Here is a 21,442-nt window from a genome sequence, read left to right on the forward strand (position 1 = left end):
AGCTCCATCTGTTGTTTGCTTCCAGCCTATAAGAATTTGTCAGGACTGCCAGCATTATTCCTTCAGTGGAACTTCAGGCTTCGATGCTTTGGTGCTTTTTAGCAAGATTTTTGTCTCCTTGGAGAGCATGACAGTATGCTGTCTAGTAACCTGCCCTACTTGTGACAATGTCCGCAGTATTTTTTCATTATGATTCAAAGCTTCAATACTTCAGCTGTCGTGCCGGCATAAACTGGAATCTCTATTCTGCAGAGAGTTTCTAATATCCTCTAGTTTCTCACCGCCAACTCCTTCATGGCCTCTTTTTCACTAGTTTCTTTTATTCTTCTTGAAGTCTAAACTAGTTCGAAAAATACAGTCTTTCTGCCAGCTACATTATAACAAGGCACTGGAATTACTAGAACCCACGTCATAGCTACCGGCTGTCTGGCTCATGCATGCTTCTCGCCTACTTTGTCATTGAAATTGCCTATAGCTGTAATGCATTGAGTTTTTGAGTTATTCATTGCGGATTCAACGCTTGTAAAAAACGACTATCTGGCTGTCATGTCAAGATGCAGGCGCAGAGACACGAGCCATCTTCAACCTCTACCTCGTAGTCAGATTCATTATAATGAATACTCTCCACTCATCAATGGGAGAAATTTCCACTATGCTGACAGGTGCGTCTTTATAGATACGAGATCACAAACCTAGCCCTCATTTGCCAGCTAAACAAGGCTTGCGCAGTACACGCCTGTTTTATACCACTGTTCATGGTTGATCTGTCCTTGTTATCTCACCATGTCCTATCGTGTGCAAAGTAACACCTGTCAGTTTCTGAAAGAGCACCTCAGGCTAGTCTCGCTGCGTAATGTTCTCGCAGCAAACATTGCTAGGTTAAGTTTCTAGTGTAGGTCTGAGTGGGCTGCAGATTTTTAGTTCTCGCTATACGCCGTAGGTCTGATCATCACCTTGCTGAATTGCTCCGCAGCCATTGGGGCCGCAGTACTCGGCGATTAAGTTCAAAGTGGACGACTAAGCACAGCTGTGAACGACTAAATACGGACTGAGCTTGCAACCCGCGTGCTGCGAAAGATGCTATTAATAAACGCCCTAGTTAAATTGTACCGCACAGACCACAAGGTTGGCATACAGCAGCTGACATCGATATATACTGCTGTTATTTACTCCATGACCTGTTGATTCTGGGAGGTTTTAGAAAAACCGTTGAAGCCACTGCAGCAAATCAAGCCAATGCGTTCCCGAGGATGTGGGAGTGAGTAACGCGGTCCGTTAACTTGGCAGGAGGATTATAGCAAATTGGTCTTACGATACAACCAACACTGAACGGTTTTCAGTATCACATGCATAAAGGCCATCACACGCTCGAGCGCTTCCCGCAAAAGGGCTTAGTGAACCAGTTATTGTTTTCTAGCATTTCCACCGGCTTGATGTTGCCGAAAGCTACGGCAACTAACCGCTCACTCTGTGCGTAACAGACTTACAGCCAAGCTCAATACGTCCTGCGGGGTGGGCCTTTCGCGATCCGTGGCGCGGATATGGATATAAAGTGCGTAAAGAAAGCTGATTAGGCGCTGATGTCCACTTGGTGTGGCTGACTGAGCTAAGTTTCCGGGAACGAGAGCTCCGTGAACTAGTTCTTCGTAAAGGATGCTCATGACCTTCATTACCTAACCGGGCTCCGTCTCGAGAAATTTATCCTGGTTTCATATCAGGGTGCGCTTAGCCAGCGCCATGGCATCGGTCACTTGGATGGGGTCGTTTAACTGAAGGCATTTGGGAGCTGTTTGCATTCGCCCTGCTCATCCACTTCAACAGTATCACCCAAACGTTCAAATTTGCGCTTCATGCTATACAGGTTGTACAAAATGTTATCACCGAGCACCTCGAAACATGGCAGCTGATTACACCTTCTCGCTGCTCCTTCAATGTGCGTTGCCTTCAACTGTATAGGCCGCTTGAAGAATAAACTGAGAGCACGGTGTTGCTCGATGACGTGGGGCTTTAATGCCAAGCTCTTTCGCTTCAACGGAAACGTTCAATACGGGTTTCTTAGTTTCGTTTTGGCCTATCTCTGCATCAGCTGTCAATTCATGGCAAGTGACATGGGGAAAAACAGGACAAGGGACAGAGAAAGACGTACACAACAAAAGCGCACAACAGAGCACCTATGTTGTGTCCGTCTTTCTCTGTCCCTTGTCCAGTTTTGCGCTACCTCACATACCATGAATCACAGTTACCAAGTCGCCCTCTACCCTTGTGAATCAGCTGTCGCCGCTGCTTGAACATAGTTAATGGAGGTATAAGGGTCTCATTCCTCGTATTCACTGCTGGAAGGCGAGCTGGTCTCTAGGGACATTAGTCGACGTTTCTTGTGAAATTATTAAAAACGCTACCATTGTGCACTGATTGCTTGCTGGTCGAACACTGAAATGGGAGAAGTCCATGTTAGGAAATGCCCACTGCAGGGCATCGTGCCATATGGTTGCGGGTAATTTGGAAACGGAACCGGTCGCGCTCTTAAGACACACTTCCAAAATAACTGTCTTTAAATATTGTATAGCAAAGGCGCTAAAAACCACATGCACGCATGCGCTCACAAGAGAACGGGACAGAGCACTCTGTCCTGCTCTGTTCGCTCCCCTTGTGTGTGTGTGGTTTTTGGCGTCTTCATATTACAATGATCAGTTAACATCTAGCCCAACAAAAAGTTCTCTTAAGTTAAAAGTCTTTAAAGAAACGTTGGAAAGCCTTCTCATGCGACGTGCAGGATGGCTCCGACACTGGTTACTACGGTTGTCAGCTGATAGAAGCTGCTGATCTGTGTCTCTTAGACGATGCGCTGCCTTAGATCCTAGATGAGCGCCACCTTGAGCTGACGATAGGAATCCTGTGGTATTAACGATAAACCATGCTGGAATGTCGGCTACCTCACCAGCCGCGTTGAGGGTACAAGAGACGCAACGTTGCCAGGGTGAAGTGCGAGTCCACCTGGAGAAAGTCGATCGTTGTGTTGGCCTCACATGAGGCTGGAAGGCGGACAGCGACACCTGAAAGCCATTCCACCACCTGGTGTGAAGGAGTGGGAACAAATTCTATTCTGCAATGCTTAATTGCACAGTTCGCGGCTGCTGCTAGTATGCGACGGATTTACATGTTAGCAGTGTGGGCCACAGTAAGCACGTCAGTGGGTCACGAGCTACAGAGTGTAGGCAGTGACAGGACCCGTACCCAGCTCTCTTCAAGAACCCGAGAGCTGGCTTTTTCACAATGACTCGGAAACCAAAGAACCCCAGCTTTATGTCACGCGCCACATATTCGTTTTGCTTGTACGTGTGATCAAGCAGAGTCGATGAACAGTGCGTGGTGTTGCTAATTGCGTTATGGTACTGCTGTTTGCTCAATCATAAATACACCTGTGGTGCAATTTGTGGGGATCCACATTGTCCCTCGCCCGCCTAAGGGATCTCTCACTCTAAAGGCCTACCACGGCCCTTCCCATCCTGGTCCATTCTGAGCGGCAGTGGAAGAAGCGAAGCGGAGGCGCTGATGCCATCACGTGGGCGGTTGTCCTCTGTCCTGAAGAGAGGACAGCTGCCAGGACCCCTGCGGTCCAGGTGACATTGACCTCTTTCCCGTGTCTACTACCAGTCCGCTGCGGCCTGCTACCGGCGCACAACAGAACGACACCGCCATATACAATGGGCGACCCCAATAAACGGTTTTGCTTGGGGGCTATTCCTCGGCGTGTTTCTTCGCGGCCAGAGCTGCTGTTCGGTATAGCTCAGTGGCGTTGTTCCTGAGTGGAGGGTCCAAACCTTGCCTGAATTACGAAATTTTGGCCTACCACTAGGCCCCTTTGGAGTTCCAATCGGGCTGCTGGCTCAGGAAGAACATGACCAGCCCGCGCTTCGGGCTGCCGGCTCTCACCGTGCTGGCGGATGACTGCGCCGAGCATCGGGAGCTCCCGAGCGTCGTTTTCCTGGCTACATCAATACCTACCGCAGATGCGGTGCTTCGAGGTCGTTGGGATGCGATACATGAAGTCGCCGGCGCGGCTTGCGTCCGAAATATTGCACCATGAGCTGCTGGTGAACACTAGGAGATGGTGCAGCCAAATGGTTGAGGCTACAGGAGTTCGTTCTGCTGAACGTGCCCCCAAGCGTCCTTGCACTACTCCTCGGGCGCTTCCGCAGGTGTGCTTGCCAACCGGGTTTCCAGCAAGAAGATCCTGGGCTACTCGTCGAGCCATCGCCAATAGGGGAAGGCTATTCCTCGCTGCTTTTCACGTCTGCGCACCCAGGCCAGCCAGGAGACCGAGCTACGTCAACGCACGAGGGTGCGGCAAGCGCACCCCGCAGTTCGCTTAGCGTAACGAAGCGCACCTTGCTTCGGGAAAACCCGAGCAGCAATACAAGCTACCGCTGGCGACCGCGTCATTTTCCTTGCCTCGTAGATAAGCTGACCAGTTGACTCCACTCTACCTATCCCGCAAATGTGGCACGCGCCCCACATCAGATGGCTGAGGAGCACGCAGTATGAGTGGCAGAGGGAGAGAACATCGCAAACTGCCTCGCAGCCGCTTTGCAACTGATGTTGCAATTCGAGCTCTCTACTGGCCTTCGGATTTGAAGGCTGATACCTGATTTGAGCAGCTGAGTTAGATTATGGAAAGAGTGGTTCCCGTCGCACTCGTTGATAAAGCCGCCGGTTTGCACCAATTCGGCCCCTGAGTAGAAATTATGACTGAATTGCGACGATAGACAGGGAAGGAAATGGTGCCGTAGGAGTGCAAATAGCGTATGCGACGAGAACTGGAGCTGCGGATAAAAGCCCCAGATGAATTGCTTGTCGGATTGGTGCGAGTAATGCAAGAACTGTGTGAATATTCGAGTCAAGGAGCTGCGATTTCGGAGATGGTGGAACGCATCATCTCACAGACCTACCCACCTTTTCCCTCGGATGAATTGGCTGCGGATGCATCGATTTGAACGAGCTTGCCACGGAAAGCACAGAGTCCAGACCCAAATTTCAGATGCCCGGAAATACCTGCCCCCACCACCAGCAGAGGAGTGCCTGGATCTAAGATATGCCTGGAGCGGTATCACTGCGATAAGCAATGAGATCACTCCCAAGGCAGGCCAGTTCACGAGCGAGGAGGTACCAAAATATTGGATGGGGCCCTGAACTGTTACAGGGACAGGCTATATAGGGTTGGCCAAAAACTGTCGATGGTCCGGGGGGGGGGGGGGAGAGTGTTGAAAAGCTCGAAGCTGCTCAAAAAGCTCCCAGGGCGGTCCGTTGGTGGGTGAATGGTAGTGGTGCCTCAAAGAGCCGTCAAGTTGCGCAACCATAAGTATGGAGATCTACGCGCTTCTTAATTGAAATCAGAGTGGTCACATAATAAGAAACTGTGTCTCGAGATAGAGAAAATAGAAAGGCCGCGGGAAACAGTACCGGTGGAGCCTACCAACTGTACGTATCCTACCTCCATCGTGTTGGTTTTCAAAGTTGCAGAACGGGCTACACGCTTGCCCCTTTTATGTATCTCCAAGTTGCGGGTATTAACTTCAAGGCATTGTTGGAAACGGCGACATGCATATACGGAACGTTATCTTATCCCATCTGCAGCGGAGATCCATTTATCGCGACAGCGAAGGGTGCCACTCCAGTTAGCTACCAGAAAGGTGCGGTATTGTGGTGATGTTTATCTCTAGTGCCCTAGTTTGGCCGTGTGAGCAGAACGCATGTCCTGTACGTGTTTAGTCTCACAGTACGTTGTTTTAGGCCGAGAGTTCTAGCGAAAACTGTACTGGTCGTGGATATTGCCAGTGGTGGTCATCGGGAGATTGCTTGCGCCCCACTCTAGGGCTTTCTCGACAGCCCACTGCAACGAAGTGTTTGTTAGAGAGCACAGCTGATCCGCCCGCGGAGTAGCAAATATCTCCCACGAGTGCTGCCCGCGCTGCCAAGAGCCGAGATCAGAAGTAGCCCAAGACTGCCTCTCCGGGGTCGGAGAAGACAATGCATACTCAACCGATAGATGTCGAACTAAGAGACAGCGGGTTTTTCCATCAAACGCTTAGATGGGCAGCGGCGGCCAGTAAGCGCAGTTTTCCTCCGAAGTCGGAGTAGAAAATGCGCAAAATATTGGCAGATGCCGGTGCTCTGACATGCCGCGAACGAGACAGGTGGCCTGTTGCCTTTGTTAGATTGCTTTGAAGAGATACTAATATACCAGCAGTGATGCACTAGATTATACAGCACCACATAGACAGGGGCGGCGCGCTGCACTAGAAATGTAACCGAAGGCCCATCAATGTTGCACTACGATTGATGCAATGCTGCATCAATGTTGTGGCAACCTATCGACGAGGCTCTCCAGGAGTCGCTCGATGCTGGTCTCATATTCCGCATTTCCAGTGCCTGGAGGTTGCCAGTGGTTCCTGTGCCAAAGGAAGATCGCCCCAGGCGACTCTCCGCCGACTCTCCGCCGACAGGAAGATTCACACTCCTTTCCGAGAGTGAAAAGCTTGTCTCTAACATCGATGGCACTGAATCCTAGATTCCTGACGGAAGCAAGAAATACCTGCAGATCAAAATGCAAGCGGGCGACGAGTGTAAATGGCCTTCACGTGTTACAGAGGTATGTTTCAATTTAAGAGAATGTAGATTGATTCGTCCGGTGTTCCAAGCGAATTCCAAATGGTTGACGGAGCGTGTACTCGGCGTGGCGCCACATGGTGTCATGTTCTCACCTACCTAGATCATGTTATTGTCTACTCTCGAACTTTCATTGAGCACGCCGACTACCTGAGATAATGTCTGGGAAAGCTCAGAGTAGCTGGCGTCATGCTAAATATCGCGATGGCGAAAATCTGTCAGGCCCAGGTGAGCTTGCTTGGCTCTAAATTTGAACAGGGACAGGTGTCTCCTGATAATTTTTGAGCGAACCTTGAGTTCGCTGTCTTGAAAGGTGTCAGCAGTGTTCAATTATCTTGCCATGGTGGTATACTACCGCTAGTTCGTTCGTAACTCTTGCGAAGTGCGTAACTCTTGCGAGTGCGAACGCAATTAGCAAGGTTGCTAAGACGACTTCTCGATCGATATGTGGAGTGGAGCAGGAACAACACTTTCTTCTGCTCTCGTACGCTATTGCTGAGAAGGTAGCTATGAAGCTGCCCAACCTGAATGGCCCATTCCATATCGGGACAGATGCCTTTATTATCGGAGTGGTTGCAGTACACCTGATGGAGAAGGATGAACTGCGAACTGTAGAATTTGCGAGGCGCTCTCTGAGGCCCGCACAGTGCAATTACTTAACCGACTGCAAAGGAAGGCTTGGCCATCATCTTCGCGCTCCGAAGGTACGAGACGTACATGGAGGGAACACTGCTCAGACGAGACCAACCACAGTGCCTCAACCTGGCTGAAACACCTGCATGAGACGAGCAGGAATCTAGCCCAGTGCACCCTAACAATTCAACGCTCCGAATTCAATGGGCGCGACCGCTAAGAGACGACAAATGCAGTAGCGAAGGCTCTCTAACGGGCGCGGCGGCATGGACGTGCGGACCCAATTTGGCGACAATGCAAAAGGGGAAAGCCGTTCGAATTCGCTTCCAGCATGTTGAAGTAACTAATGATAGAGGCAGGTTGTGGGGGTCCTCTCAACCCCTTTTCCACCGGATGCATCTCTCTCTCTCATTCGTAGTCTAGCGTGGCACTTCCCCTCACTGCCCCCTCCGACCGGTAGCGGAGGAAGGGAGGAAAAGGAGCCGGGTCGTCACGTTGGCGGCCGGCCTTTCCACCTCGAGTCTTCGGCGGCCGCGTGGGATGAGTACGTGGAGAAAGTGCGGATTGAAAAGGCAGACGCAAGAAACAGCGGCCGGAGACGACGAGCTCTGCGGTCCAGGTGACCAAGTCGTTTCCCGTGGCTGCCGCCTGGCTGCTCCTCCTTCTGCACGACCGAGGGAGGCCATCCACATGCATTGGGCGATTCAGATACACGGTTTGTACGAGGGCTATTCTTCGGTGTGTTGCTCGTGGTCGCAATTATGGATTGAGCTATTAGAGTGGTGTTGACTCTGAATGCAATGTCCGAATAGCGCTAGAAACCCCACGAATTATTCAACATGATATGGGCAGTTTTTTCGCCGACGTGGTAGCTGATGCGCAGCTGCTTATTGTTGCTAGCGTACTCTTTCTTGACCGGTAACAAAAGCGTGACATGTAAGACCCCACTAAGAGAGAAGCCAAGTGGAACCTTGAAATCCTTCGCTGCAGAAACCAAAACCTGGATCAGTTACTTGCTAATTTTTTCTGTCACTATCTCACTGAAGGAATGGAATGGTCCTCTTTCTCGTAGACTAGCTTTTAACACTTATCTTCTCAATCTTTTTGCGTTCTCCGTCACTTGTCCTCATGGCTTGCACAGTTGTTATTGCGTCAGTTGCTTTTTGACTTTTAGAGCGAGAGCTGCAGTAGGTTTTTAGGCGCCATTTGATAGGAATAGTTTGAGGGGACAGCAGCAGCATATACCGCGTTACTTGTTATTCGAAAGGCATAGGTAGACAGCGCTGTCAGGTACCTCAAAGTTTGATTAAGTTGTGTTGCTGACGCTGGCAGCCTGTTAAGCGTGTTTTCTTTCCTCTAAGAACAACGGAGGCTAAATCCTTCGTTGGTTTTGAGTAAATGCTTGGTGCATGATTGCCTCAATTTCTAGGTGGGCACCATCGCCCCCTCGTAACGAGATTGCAAGACTGGAACTCAGACTTCATAATTTAGTTAAGCTCCTTCGTTGCCCTAAAAACCAAACGAGGATTATACTGCGAGTGAGTGAATAAATTTTGTGGAATTATTAGTTAATGAGCTGATCCCTTGTTTACAAGACAACGCAGGGCACAGGACTATTTCCTCCGTGCAAGCGGGCCCAGTAGTGCAGTAGTCAGCGCTGTTGTGTCCCCTTCTTGTTCTGTGCCGTCTTTGCGCTGTAATAATGAATGAATGTTGTATTATAGTAGTCTGAAGTTTTCCGGGAACGCGACTGAAGCGAACACCGCAAGCTGGTGATGGGTGAATATACACGCTAGCGTAGAAACGCCAAAATGGGCCTTTGAAATGCCAAACCGGGCTGTCACCTGTGCGTCGCAAAAATCGCCTTGCCATTCCAGACCACTCCGCTGCTAGCATTTGCTGATTACTGCGCTAAGTCGGTAAGTTTATATATCATAATTTTTGCTCCGGTTCGATGGGTAGGATTATCCGTCATAGAATCCCCATTATGTTAATGTTTTTGCGCTGTAACGTTTTTCTATTTGGACAGTCATGGGAGGTAAGTAATCGATTAAATTGCGCCTGAATTATTGTGGAGTTTTCCTTGGTTTGCGTGTTTTGTAGCCAGTCCACATGAGTGTCAAAATTTGTTTCGATATTTAGATGTTTGTTCTCATACTTTATTCACGTGTTTTTGGGACTTGGCTTTTTTCTTTACAAAAAGGCAGGCGTGTCAACAGGCTTGTGTCATCTCAGTTTTGAGTGTCGCTGTCTTTTTGGTGTCAACTGCCCTCCGCGTTTCTTCCTTTCGGCTGCGTCTTCAAAACACATTTAAAAATTAACTTGTCAAAAGAAAAGTTAAGGTTACGCCAAATTTTACCTGAAAAGCCTTTAGGGAACAAGGCATCTGCATTGTTCAGGGATGCAGAGAGTGAAATTAATAACAACGTGCATTTTTTGTATTTGTGTGTTTCGAATGGCCCTTCTTCTGCCGCGCTACTCTTTCCTCTAACATTACTTCAGAACGATGCGCATTCTACAGCAACTGGCTTCGAGGTAGAAGTATCAGGGACGTTCGCATGTATCCATTGAGGTTGGTGGACAGGAGAAAGCAAGATAAAGATGTTTGTTTTTTCTTTTCTTCTTTCGTTACCACTTACCGGAGTAGTTGGGGCGTATCTAGCAGGACGTTATCTTTTCTTCTCCTGTTGCCCCCTTTTTTAGGCGTGAGTGCCCGGGAGCACCTTCACAACGAAGCTACCAGTTACGTCTCCATACACATCTGTGACGAGGTTGGAAACTCTACTCCGGACGGCGCTAGCATGGTAAGTTGTAAATGAGTAGCAAGTACAAATTCTGGTGCCAGTTTTTGGTACACATTACCTGTAGTGCACTTCGTTCATATTTTCGGCAACTAACCACCAGCCGCGTTGACATAAGATAAGAGAGCGTGTCCCTAAGTTCATCCTGGAGGCTCTTTATTGCGCAAATATCCACCGTTCATTACATAGACATAGGTTGGCGGGTGAGCACCCGAAAGTTTGCTCTGTAAAGTCAGGATCTTGTTGTCAAGTATTAAGCAGCTCTGCACATATCATACATGCGCATGCTTAAGCTACTTTCCTCAACACAGGGGGCGTCCGTCAAGGTTAGGGCAAGCGTGATATGGGAATACAATGTTAAACTGAACTTATTGTTTTAACCATCTGCGTACTTCACAACTTCCATTATTGCCTAATTGTCAGAAAGGCCTATACTTGTAAGAAGGCTATTTGCTGGGAGCAACACACAAATAGAGGTTTTTATAGCCCCAATGAGACTTCATAAATACGCTTGTGTCCTTCCCTGTTCTCCTATGGTGTGGCAAGGAAAGGGTGTCACAAAATTCAGCGCACACTGAGAAGGCCCGCGTAGCACTAAAGGGATCTCGCCAGCTCACGTTGTAGAGAATTCTAGAACAGCGGAGAAGAAAACCCCAGAAAGCGCCTAACCTTGAGCGCGTTGCTGCCCGCTACGTTTCGCTTGCCCAACATGAACTGTTGGGCGAGTTGGTCTGACATATTCAGTAATGCAGCGCATCAGCGCTGTGTTTGTCCCTTCCTTCCCTTGGCCCCGTGCCATTGCTTTTATTAGATAAAGCTTTGCTTGCTGTCGTGACACCAAAAGTAAGATGTCCGCACGCGCATTGAATAATCGAGAAATTTGGAGCAAATACTACTCATTGCTGAAGGATGGGGCATAGCATAGAACGTGCTCAGTGAGCCCTCTTCACTTTACTCGCGCGTCGGCGCCGCCGGAAGAGAGCAGTCGAAGGTTCTGTAAGACGATCCCCAAGCCGTAGCGATGGGTACGCGCGCCCGGCGCGAGAATGACAAGGAATTTGTACAGTTCATACTGTGTGTATGTGTGCGCCCACCTTGGATCTGTCCTCGCTTTGGCGAGAGCGGCTTCTGCCGCTTATCTGTTTTTTGAGCAGCATCCGCTCCGGCGGACGCCATTGTTGCTGCGACGCGCGTCTTTTCTTTCCTTTTTCTCCTTCCTCTGATCTTTTGACTCTCCTCTATCTGCACGTGGCAGCGGTAGTGGCTTGGCTCGAGGCAGTAAGCATGCCCGTGCAATTTCCTTTTCATCCTTCTCTCAGTCACAACAACAACAACAACCTTGGATCGAAGAATGAACAGACGCGGAGCGCGCCTTTATATTGGGACGGACTAAAAGACGGTGGAGCGGACAGCGGCGCGGGCAAGCGCGCTCGTGCTAGATCCTCAGCCATTAAATCATATGGCCACTAAACCATATCATTAAATCATGGCGACATCGACCCCAGTTTTGGAAGGCGATGCTACTTTGATCCCGTCGCTACTTTGCTCCGTGCTTCTGCCGTGCCAAGCAGCTCGTTTCAGGGTCCCTGCTGATTCCTTCGTCCCCGGTTGTGCTGCTGAACCACTACCTGCCTTTACGTCTTCTTGGCCTGTCGTCATCTTCTTTGAGGCCGTTCTGCAAGTGGGGGATTAGGCCAGTTTTCTTCCTTTGGATCTAGGTTCAATGAGTGGGTAGGCTTACCGCCATGGTTGTGGCTTGCCCGGGCACAGGTCCTGTAACCTGGTTCACCAGTTTGGCGGCTGAAATCATGCCGCTTAAGTCTTTGATTAAAAACGGTGTCAAACGTATCCCTGTTGCGCTGGTCCCTGTAGGGGATGATGTAATTAAAATAAGAAACTCTGGTAGGATCAAGAAGCAGCTGAAGGCAGCGACCAGCCGCCATCTTGAGATTTCCGAGGTGCGACAATTTGGCAATAGAGAAGTTTTGTACAAATCAGCTGACTTGGATTGCATCGCAGACTTGCTGCAGCGAACCTCTTTGGCCCCACTACACGTGAAAGTGTTCATTAAGGCTAAAGCCTTTAATGCCTCATACTGTCGTTAGCAATCCGTATCTCGGCCGTGTCTGCGACCGCGTTTGACGGGTGTCCACCGAGATATATGAGACAATTACTGCGTAATTTTCTTTCCTCAAATGCAATTTTCAGTTTCTTCATTAGAGCCTCGCTTTCTTCTTTCACTGCGTGCGATATCAGTGCACGTTAAAAAACCCCAGGTGGTCGAAATTTCGGGAGCCCTCCGCTACGGCGTCTCTCATAGCCTTAGACGCTTTGGGACGTTAAACACCACAAACCATAAACCAAACCAATCTTCTTTCACTGACACTTCCTCCCTTCCGGTACGATGCGGTTAAGGTGTCCACCGAGATGACTGAGAATTACAGCCTCATTTCCTTTCCTCAAAGAGCGTTGTGTTCAAAGGGCAAGGCATCGCGCGGAACGGATGGTGGCCTTTCGTGGACTCCCTGGCAGCGCTACAACACGCTGTCGCGTTCCACTCCTAAAGGCAAAGCTTAAGTGCCATTAATTAGCAGTCATCTGAGTGATTAATTAGTAATTTTTCATTACTTCGTCATCAATTATGCGTGACGTCATCCAGTGGTGACGTCACCAGTGTCACATAGGCAAAGGGGTGCGGAAAACGCTTTTTTTATTTACTGATATTTTTCTTTTTCAAGCCCTCTGTGTGCCATGTTCACTGCTATAAGAAGATGCGTCCGTGCACTGTATGATCATTCTTGAAAAAGACCAGTCCCTGGTAGAAACGTTGAATAAATCTGTCAAGTTTTTCAGTGTGACTTCCCCAACTTATTATATTTTTAGTCAGTTGCCTTGAAGATTTTGTCATCCCTTATATATATTGATTTCGTGGTGTTGTTCGATTATGATTATTACTGAATATGTTATCGCTTAAAGCTAATTGATTCGAAAGGCAGAAGATAAAACAACCACATGTCGCCGGTGGGATCCGAACTCACGATCTCCGAATTACGCGTCCAGTGCTCTGCCGCTGATCTACGGCGACGGCTGTTAAATTTTTTGTTTTCGGGGGTATTTATGTTTTACAAATAACCTAACCTTGAGAGTGTACCTCAGCGCCACCACGTTCTTAAGCGGCGGACGTAGCACGTCCTGAGTTACCGCTGATGTGACGTAGAACGTCATCGAACGGCGAGGGTGGAAGCTGTGTGAGAACCCTCTTATGCTTCCTATGGCGTCAAGGCTGCCAGAACCGAGACCCTCGCTAAGCAATTAAGCAGACAAGGGAAGGGGATTGAGGGGCATGTTCTAAATAAGCGAGAAGCCAACAGCCACAGAAACCAAGGGGCAGAGGGGATTTTTATTTTTATTTTTTAATTTGTTTTGTGCTGTTGTTCGATTTTGATTATTACTCTATATGTTATCGCTTGAAGCTAATTGATTAGAAAAGAAAAAGAAAAAAATGGTGGTGGCTTAGCTTAATTAAGCCTGGTAGTTGCTAAGCAATACGTGGGTTCTGCTACTGTACCGCTCTTGCTTCCTCTTTGCATTCTGCCGAAGTGTCTTGCTTGCTTGAGGCGGCATCTCTCAAGCCTTACGAGAGGCCGAACCAGAGTCGGTGCCTACCGCCTCGCATTGCGACAGCTCGTTGTTGTTGTTGCGACTGAGAGAAGGATGAAAGATGTCCAGGCTTAGCTTGGTTAAGCCAAGAATGCATTGCATATTCCTCGGTCTTTTTTCGCGAGGTATTGCTTGGCGGCACTCGATTTTCTCAGCAGCTTTTCCTCCGTGACGTCACGCGCCGGCGCAGCGCCCCTATCGGGAGGAGCAGGAGTCAGGTGGTGGCTGCGGCCGTGCGCGACCGCGCGAGTTGGGGCCCAGCTTTTCTTCCGGCTGTCGTGACGTCACGTCACGTGGTTTGGTGGCTGCCCGGCCGCGCCCAAGGGCTGAACTGAGTGATTGCAATATGCTACGCATAAAATAAATTGCACGGGCCTGCTAACTGGCTCCAGCCGAGCCACCACCGCTGCCACGTGCAGATAGAGGAGAGTTAAAAGATGAGGAAAGAAAAAAATAAAAGAAAAGACGTGCGTCGCAGCAGCAACCACGTCCGCGGAAGCGGACGCTGGCTGAAAAAACAGATAAGCGGCCGAAGCTGCGATCCGTCACCACCTCCCTCCCGCAACGGCTCGAGTCGGGCCCCCGTTCTTACACAGATGGTGTGACGTCACTCCTAGCGCGGCGCCCCTGGTAAGAGGAGCGGGAGTTAGGCCGCTGCTCCGTGCCTACCGCCTCGCACTGCGACGGCTCGAGCCGGGCCCCCGTTTTTACACAGATGGTGTGACGTCATTACGAACGCGGCGCCCCTGGTGAGAGGAGCGGGAGTTAGGCCGCCGCTCCGTGCCTACCGCCTCGCATCGCGACGGCGTGAGATGGGGCCCCGTTTTTGCACCTATGGTGTGACGTCACACCAGACGTCATGCTGCAAGTCAACCGTGCCTACCACCGCCTCGCGTTTTGACGGGCTGAGGTGGTAGGTAAAGTAGTATTGCTTCGCAATAAAAACAGCCACATGCCGCCGGTGGGATCCGTACCCACGACCTCCGAATTACGCGTCCGGTGCTCTACCGCTGAGCTACGGCGACGGCTGTCAAATCTTCTGCCTTCGGGGGTATTTATTTTTTACAAATAGCCTAACCTTGAGAGTGTACCTTAGCGCCACCCACGTTCTTAAGCGGCGCACCTAGCCCGTCCTGAAATACCGCTGATGTGACGTAGAACGTCATGGAACGGCGAGTGTGGAAGCTGGGTGAGAATCCTCTTATGCTTCCTATGGCGTCAATGCTGCCAGAACTCAGACCATCGCTAAGCAGTATATATATATATATATATATATATATATATTGTTACACAGGCAGAGCAAAACGGTGGGGCTAAGAATTGGCGCTTCACTGCAGGCAACCTGAGCACACGTGCTCCCCATTGCTTCATCAGACATCCGTCATCTTCAAACATAAGGATCAGATAGTAAGGGAAATAGTAGAGGCATATCACATTGACAAAGGGGGTACAGCATGCATTAGTAAGCCCTCATTATCACTGGCTAACCGCGAAATCACCTCTTTGGAGCATGCATTTGTAGATATGTAGAGTTAATATTTTTCAGTGATGATGCAGTGTTTTTTTGTTTTGTTTAGTGTTTGGCGGGAATGCTATATATGTACACATGTGCGTAATAAATCGTCAGTTGAAAGTTCAGCGCTCGTGTTGTCGTGTTTGTTCCGTCCTCGTGTTTTTTCCGCGCTGTTTTACCATGGATAGTAATAACCAACTTGCCCACCTTTCTGTACTTCTAAGAATTAATATGCAGAAAACCAAAGTAATGTTCAACAGCCTAGCAAGGGAACAGCGGTTCGCAATTGGTAGCGAGGTGCTGGAAGTAGTAAGAGAATATGTCTACTTAGGGCAGGTAGTGACCGCAGATCCGGATCATGAGAAGGAAATAACTAGAAGAATAAGAATGGGGTGGAGCGCATATGGCCGGTTATCTCAGATCATGAATGGCAGTTTACCAATATCCCTGAAGAGAAAAGTATACAACAGCTGTATCCTACCGGTACTCACTTATGGGGAGAAACCTGGAGGCTAACAAAGAGGGTTCAGCTTAAGTTAAGAACAACGCAGCGAGCTATGGAAAGGAAAATGATAGGTGTAACGTTAAGAGATTGGAAGAGGGCGGAGTGGGTGAGGGAACCAACGTGGATTAATGACATCATAATTGAAATCAAGAGGAAGAAATGGGCTTGGGCAGGGCATGTAATGCGAAGGCAGGATAACCGCTGGTCCTTGAGGGTAACGAAGTTGATTCCAAGAGAAAGCAAACGTAGCAGGGGACGGCAGAAAGTTGGGTGCGCGGATGAGACTAAGAAGTTTGAGGAGATACAGTGGCAGCAACTGACAAAGGACAGGGTTAATTGGAGAGAATTGGGAGAGGCCTTTGCCCTGCAGTGGGTGTAGTCAGGCTGATGATGATGTTGATGATTCATATTGTTACGGCATACAAACTACGCCGACCTACAGCGCGCTGCACTAGACTTACGCTGACCAAGAGCGCGCTACGCTAGACGAATAAAATAAGAGGCGCGAGAGGAAAGCGCGCGGCGCTTGCACGAGAGGTAGAAAACGAAAGAGAACCGCTGCGGCCGGTGGTGTTTTCCTGGGTCTCCTGCGTTCCTGAGTGGCTTTCTCTGCGCGGGCACGCCGTCCCGTAACATTTGGTGGTAGCGGTGGGGTCATGCCGCTCACCCGCATCCAGAGTCAAGCACCCAACGTGCCAGACAACACGACTCTGCTACCAGCTGATGGCGCCGCCGACGGAGCGGCCGGCGCAACTAGACCTAGGCGCTCAAATGGGCTCGGTCCTTCAAAGCGGCTGGACGCCGGTATTGAGCGCCTCCTGGATATAGTTACCCAGCGGATAGACGCATGGGAGGCCCGTCTGACTGCCCAGGCTAGGGAGATGGAAGCTTTCCTGCTCGACTTCCGTCGCCTTCTGACAGCCTAGCCGAACAAGGGTAAGGTGTCTTTGGGTATCTCCGCCACCGCTGTCTCTGGCTCTGCCGTCGCTGGGCCTGTGGTCGTAGCCGCCAATAACGGGCTCGGCGCAAGTACATCATTGGACGTTGTGGAATTACCCACGCTGGAAGACACTATCTCGTGGGATGCTTACCGCATCCAGCTGGAGGGTATTGCGCGGCGAGAGGCTAGGACAGCAAATCCGCGCGTCTGAGCTGCTGCAGAACGTGCCGCACGACCAGCTGGGCTTTTACACTGCCCTGGCAGGCCCCCTCTCCGACCACTACAGTGCCTCAGGTCACCCCCGTGTGCAGTACCACCGCCTGCGAGCCCTCCGTCAAGAGCCGGGGGAGACATACTAGGACCTTGCCGCCGCCATTGAGCGCCTTGCTCTGCAGTCGCAGCCGGGGGCGCCTCAGGGCGCCGGGGCTCTGGTCGGCAGCGATGCGTTTGTCGACGCCATCCGACTCCCTGAGGCGCAGCGCTTGGTCCGCTCTGGGCCTCCTGAGTCCGTCCGCGCCGCCATGGCGCTCGCCGTCGAGACAGAATTGACTTTGCTGGCCACGTGGGGGTCGCAGAGCGCAGCATCCTGGGGCAGGCTCCTCGATTCGCAGTCGCTAGAGCGGCCTCCACCCAACGCGTGCGTAACGAAACCCGCATGACCTGCTTCCGCTGCGGCCTGAGGCGACACTACGCGAGTGACTGTGCTGGCCCTCCGACCTTGGAAACCTATTTCGCGGAACTCCGGGGGCACCGTTCCGTCGAATCCCAAAGTCCGTCCCCGCCGAAGTCCGTTCCAAACTCCTTCGTTCGCCGCGTCCCCTCCTTTCGTCGGCTTCGATGGCAACTGAAGCTCCCTACACACTCGTCGACGTCGCCCTGCTTGACCGGCACGTAGAAGCCTTGGTCGACACCGGAGCGGCTGTAAATGTACTGGACAAATCGTTTATTGTTAACGCGCCCTACCTGCTTCTTCCAGCCACCAAAACCCGGCGCTTAGCTTTTAACGGTGCCCGGGTGGAGCAAGTCGGACGTGTCATCGTCAACCTGACTGCACTCAGAAAGGCCACCTCCACCGAGTTTGTTGTTGCAGGCAGCCTTATTTGGCCAGTGGTCCTCGGGTGCGGGTGGTGCCAGCAAGCCGGTGTTGTTCTTCATTTTACCACAATAGAGCCACGGGCGAGCCGAACTCATCATCATCATCATAATTTATTTACCCTTAAGGGCCCTTGGCTTAGGGCATTACATAAGGGGGGGGGGGAAAGGTCGTTACATAATCAGTGGTCAGTAAAATCAACAAGAAATACAAAGTACAGGGTACATGGTCAACATTAACATTATCAAAATATTAACTTGAGAAAGACACAGCAGCTCAAGAACAACTTGAGATAAGAAAAAAAAAACAAAAAAACACATCCACACACTCAAAAACACGACAAAATAACTCAGCCCTTGAAATGTGATGATAATAACTGCCTGAATTTAATGGGTTCTGTTTCAATAACTATGAAATCGGGTAAGTCATTCCACAGTGTAATGGAGCTAGGTAAAAAAGATTTATTAAATGAATTTGTGGAGCCGTGAATGCGCTGCAGACTTAAAGAGTTAAAAAGTCGTCGTGAGGTGCGAAGCGGCGGGTGCAATACAGAGTTTCTTAGCTGTGGGAAGGTGTAGTACAATTTGTGAAACAAACAGAGCTGTGAAATTTTACGCCGGAGTGCCAGGGGTTGCAGATCAAGGGATGCCTTGATAAGAGTTACACTGTGTTGTCTGCCGTACTGCGATGTGATAAAACGGGCCGCGCGATTTTGGATGGCTTCAAGCTGATCGATTAGATATTTTTGATGGGGATTCCAGATCGCCGAGGCATATTCGAGTTTGGAACGGATGAATGTTACGTAGGCGAGCTGTCGGACAGAATGGGGTGAAAAAGCAAGGGATCGTCTGATAAACCCAAGCATTTTGGAAGCGTCTGTACAAATTTTTGCAATGTGCTCACACCAGGTTAGTTTGTTGTGGGCCAGGCTGGCTTAGCCACATTTCCAGTCTCGGTGTCGCCCTGAGGCAGTCCCTGGTGTCGGCGACCAAGCGTGCCTCAGAACCTGTGCGTTACGTTGTCACGAAGTGGCCACAACGAGTCAAGCCGATCGACGTCCCTCGCGTGATTGTAGCGTCCGCCGTTAGTCTACCACCGGGTGCAGCAATGTGGGTGTATGCCAAGCTTGACAGTCCGATCCCAGCGGACGTGGTTTTCAAACCCATCCGGTGTTCAGCTCCACCCCGTGAGATGACCTCACCTCGAAGCTCAAAGGAGAGGCCCGCGTATTTATGCTTAACATCAGCGGCGCGCCTCTCGTGCTGACTCCCGGCACGCAACTGGGTACAGCTTCAGCCTTGAACTCCGGATCACCGGTTGCGTCTCCGGAGCCTGAAGCTCCTATACACTACAATCCAGCGCCGGCGGTCCTACCATTGCAAACATTAACTTTGTACCCACCCAGACCTGCGCGGAGCTTACCTCTTTAAAGGCCTTGCTGCTCCAGCATCGCACGTACCTTGCTATAAGCCCCGGTGAACTCGGGTGCACTTCCTGGGCCCCACACTGGGACCCATTCATCACAAACCTCGCCGTGTAGCGCCAGACGAACGGAGAGTCATCCAGCAGCATGTTAGGAGAAGGTAAGTGACGCCAACCAAGTAAAATACAAGAAAAACACGACGTTTCGGGACCGGTTCGGCCCTTCTTCACAGTGTGACTACGGTCGAGCGCAGCTTGGCTTTTTAAGCCACTGCGTGGAGGACCTCCGGGTCAATGGCCCCAGCCCATGGACGTAGGATGATGGGAGTTCCCCAGGGAACGATTAACATTCTCTCGTGTTTGATGCATGTGCCACGACTCGAGTAGAAGCCTCCTGCGTGGGTTAGCTTCCGTTTCCAATACAAAGGTGCTGTCGAAGTCAATTGGATGGTCGCACCCTTCGCAGTGTTCGGCCACGGCGCTGCGTTGACGATGCATGTGACGGACGTCCGCTTTGTGTTGGCTCATCCTTTCCGCGAAGTTCTTCGTTTCCCCTATGTACGACGCCGGGCAGACGGAACACGGAATTTTGTACACGACGCCCTGGCCTTTTCTCTGGGCTGCCGGTTTTTCTGGGGCGGGGGAGAAGGCGACCGATAGTGCTCGTCGGTTTGTGCGTTGCCAGCGCCCCTTCTATTCCGAGAAAGCGAGCCAGCGTCTCGCTCACGCCTCTCACGTACGGGATGCAAATAAGTTTTCGCTTCTGGCACGCGCCTGAGGAAATAATAGATCGGATTTTGTTTTGCCTTTGTTGTTTCCTGATAATGCGCCGGATGAATGAGCTTGGGTAGCCGTTCTTTTGGAGGTCAGAAATGATTGGTTCTTCTCCGAAGCGAGTCATTTCTGGAATGACGCCCTTCGGTCTCTGGAATGCTCCAGCTACCTTTCAGCGGCTCACAGGCCGCATCTCAGGCCATATGAAGTGGACTACCTAGGCGACGTAACTGTCTACGCGTCTACGTTTGAAGAACACCAATGGTAACAAAAACTCGTCCTGGAAACCCTTACCTCTACTGGTGGTGGTGGTAAAACTTTATTTTCCACAGTAGGGGTCCTGAAGGACACTCGGCTAGGCGCCAGGTGTAGAGGGCAGCTCCCACGTAGGCACAGAGAGCCCGAAGCTCTCCGCCGCCGCGCGGGCCTCCTGGACAGCCCGAAGCTGGTCGTGAAGTGAAGCACTCTTTAGTACTTTGTCCCAATGTTCCTTGTTCTGATCGTAGGCGTCACTTGATGCACAACCACACAGCATATGGGTCAAGTCTACACATTCACTGCACTGGTCACACACATGTTGTCCGTTGTAGTCTGGGTCGATGTGCTTCATGCGCCAGGGGTTGGGGTATGAGTTCGTTTGGAGCAAGCGTAACGTGACCGACTGGCCGCGGGTTAATTTCTTATCCGGGAGGGGAAACGCTCGTCTGCCTAGATAAAAGTGTTTAGTGAGCTCGTTGTACGTGAATAATTGATCCCTGGACTCGATATGTGGAGTAGCGGGGGAAACCGGAGGGACGCGGAGGGACGCGGCCGATGAGCCCTCGCGCCGCCTCGTGTTTGATCTCGTTGAGATTCCGCAGGCCACCCCCTAAGCTGCCCATATGTGCCGGGAACCATAGGATGGAGTGATCGGTGATGTTACTTCCGCCTAAGATTCGTAGCGTGGTCTTGTCTATTCCGCCCTTGGCGAAAGCTGAAGTGGCTGCTCTAGAGTCGCTGTACACAGTTGTGAAGCTCGAGTCTTTGAGAGCTAGTGCTATAGCTGCTTGTTCAGCTACCTCTGGTTTCTTCGTGAAAAGTGGACACGGGCGTTCGCCCGTGTCCGTCGACTACTGCTACCGAGTAGGCATGCTTTGCCGGTATGTACGCTGCATCGACGAAAGCTGTCTGGTCTGGAAACCTTGCCGCAACCGCAGCGAGGGCTTTGGCGCGGGTGAGTCTTCTTCCTTTATTGTGGATCGGGTGTACGTTTCTTGGGAAGGGGAACACTTTAATTCCTTCTCGCACGACTTTAAGTAACTGCAGGACGTTGTCCTTTTCTGCTATGGTGTTCAGGCCGAGCTTGACGAGAATCTCTCTGCCCGCTTTAGTGCTTGATAGGCGTGCGATCTGTGCCGTGTGCTGTGCCTCGATGATTTCGGCAAGGGTATTGTGC

The 21,442-nt window shown here is 50.7% G+C and overlaps 1 protein-coding gene across 1 annotated transcript in view; it reads left to right on the forward strand.

Annotated features, from left to right (window-relative positions):
* LOC149324759 (uncharacterized) overlaps nucleotides 1–21,442 on the forward strand; it is a 195,863-nt gene that overhangs the window by 103,380 nt on the left and 71,041 nt on the right. The window contains exon 5 of the mRNA XM_089565290.1: nucleotides 10,003–10,103. Coding sequence (XP_089421416.1) covers nucleotides 10,003–10,103 — 101 coding nt within the window. The remainder of the gene's footprint in view (nucleotides 1–10,002; nucleotides 10,104–21,442) is intronic.

Source organism: Amblyomma mixtum, unplaced genomic scaffold (genome assembly GCF_055824585.1).
Source record: "Amblyomma mixtum isolate Tamu unplaced genomic scaffold, ASM5582458v1 scaffold_19, whole genome shotgun sequence".
NCBI classification, from domain to species: Eukaryota; Metazoa; Arthropoda; class Arachnida; order Ixodida; family Ixodidae; genus Amblyomma; species Amblyomma mixtum.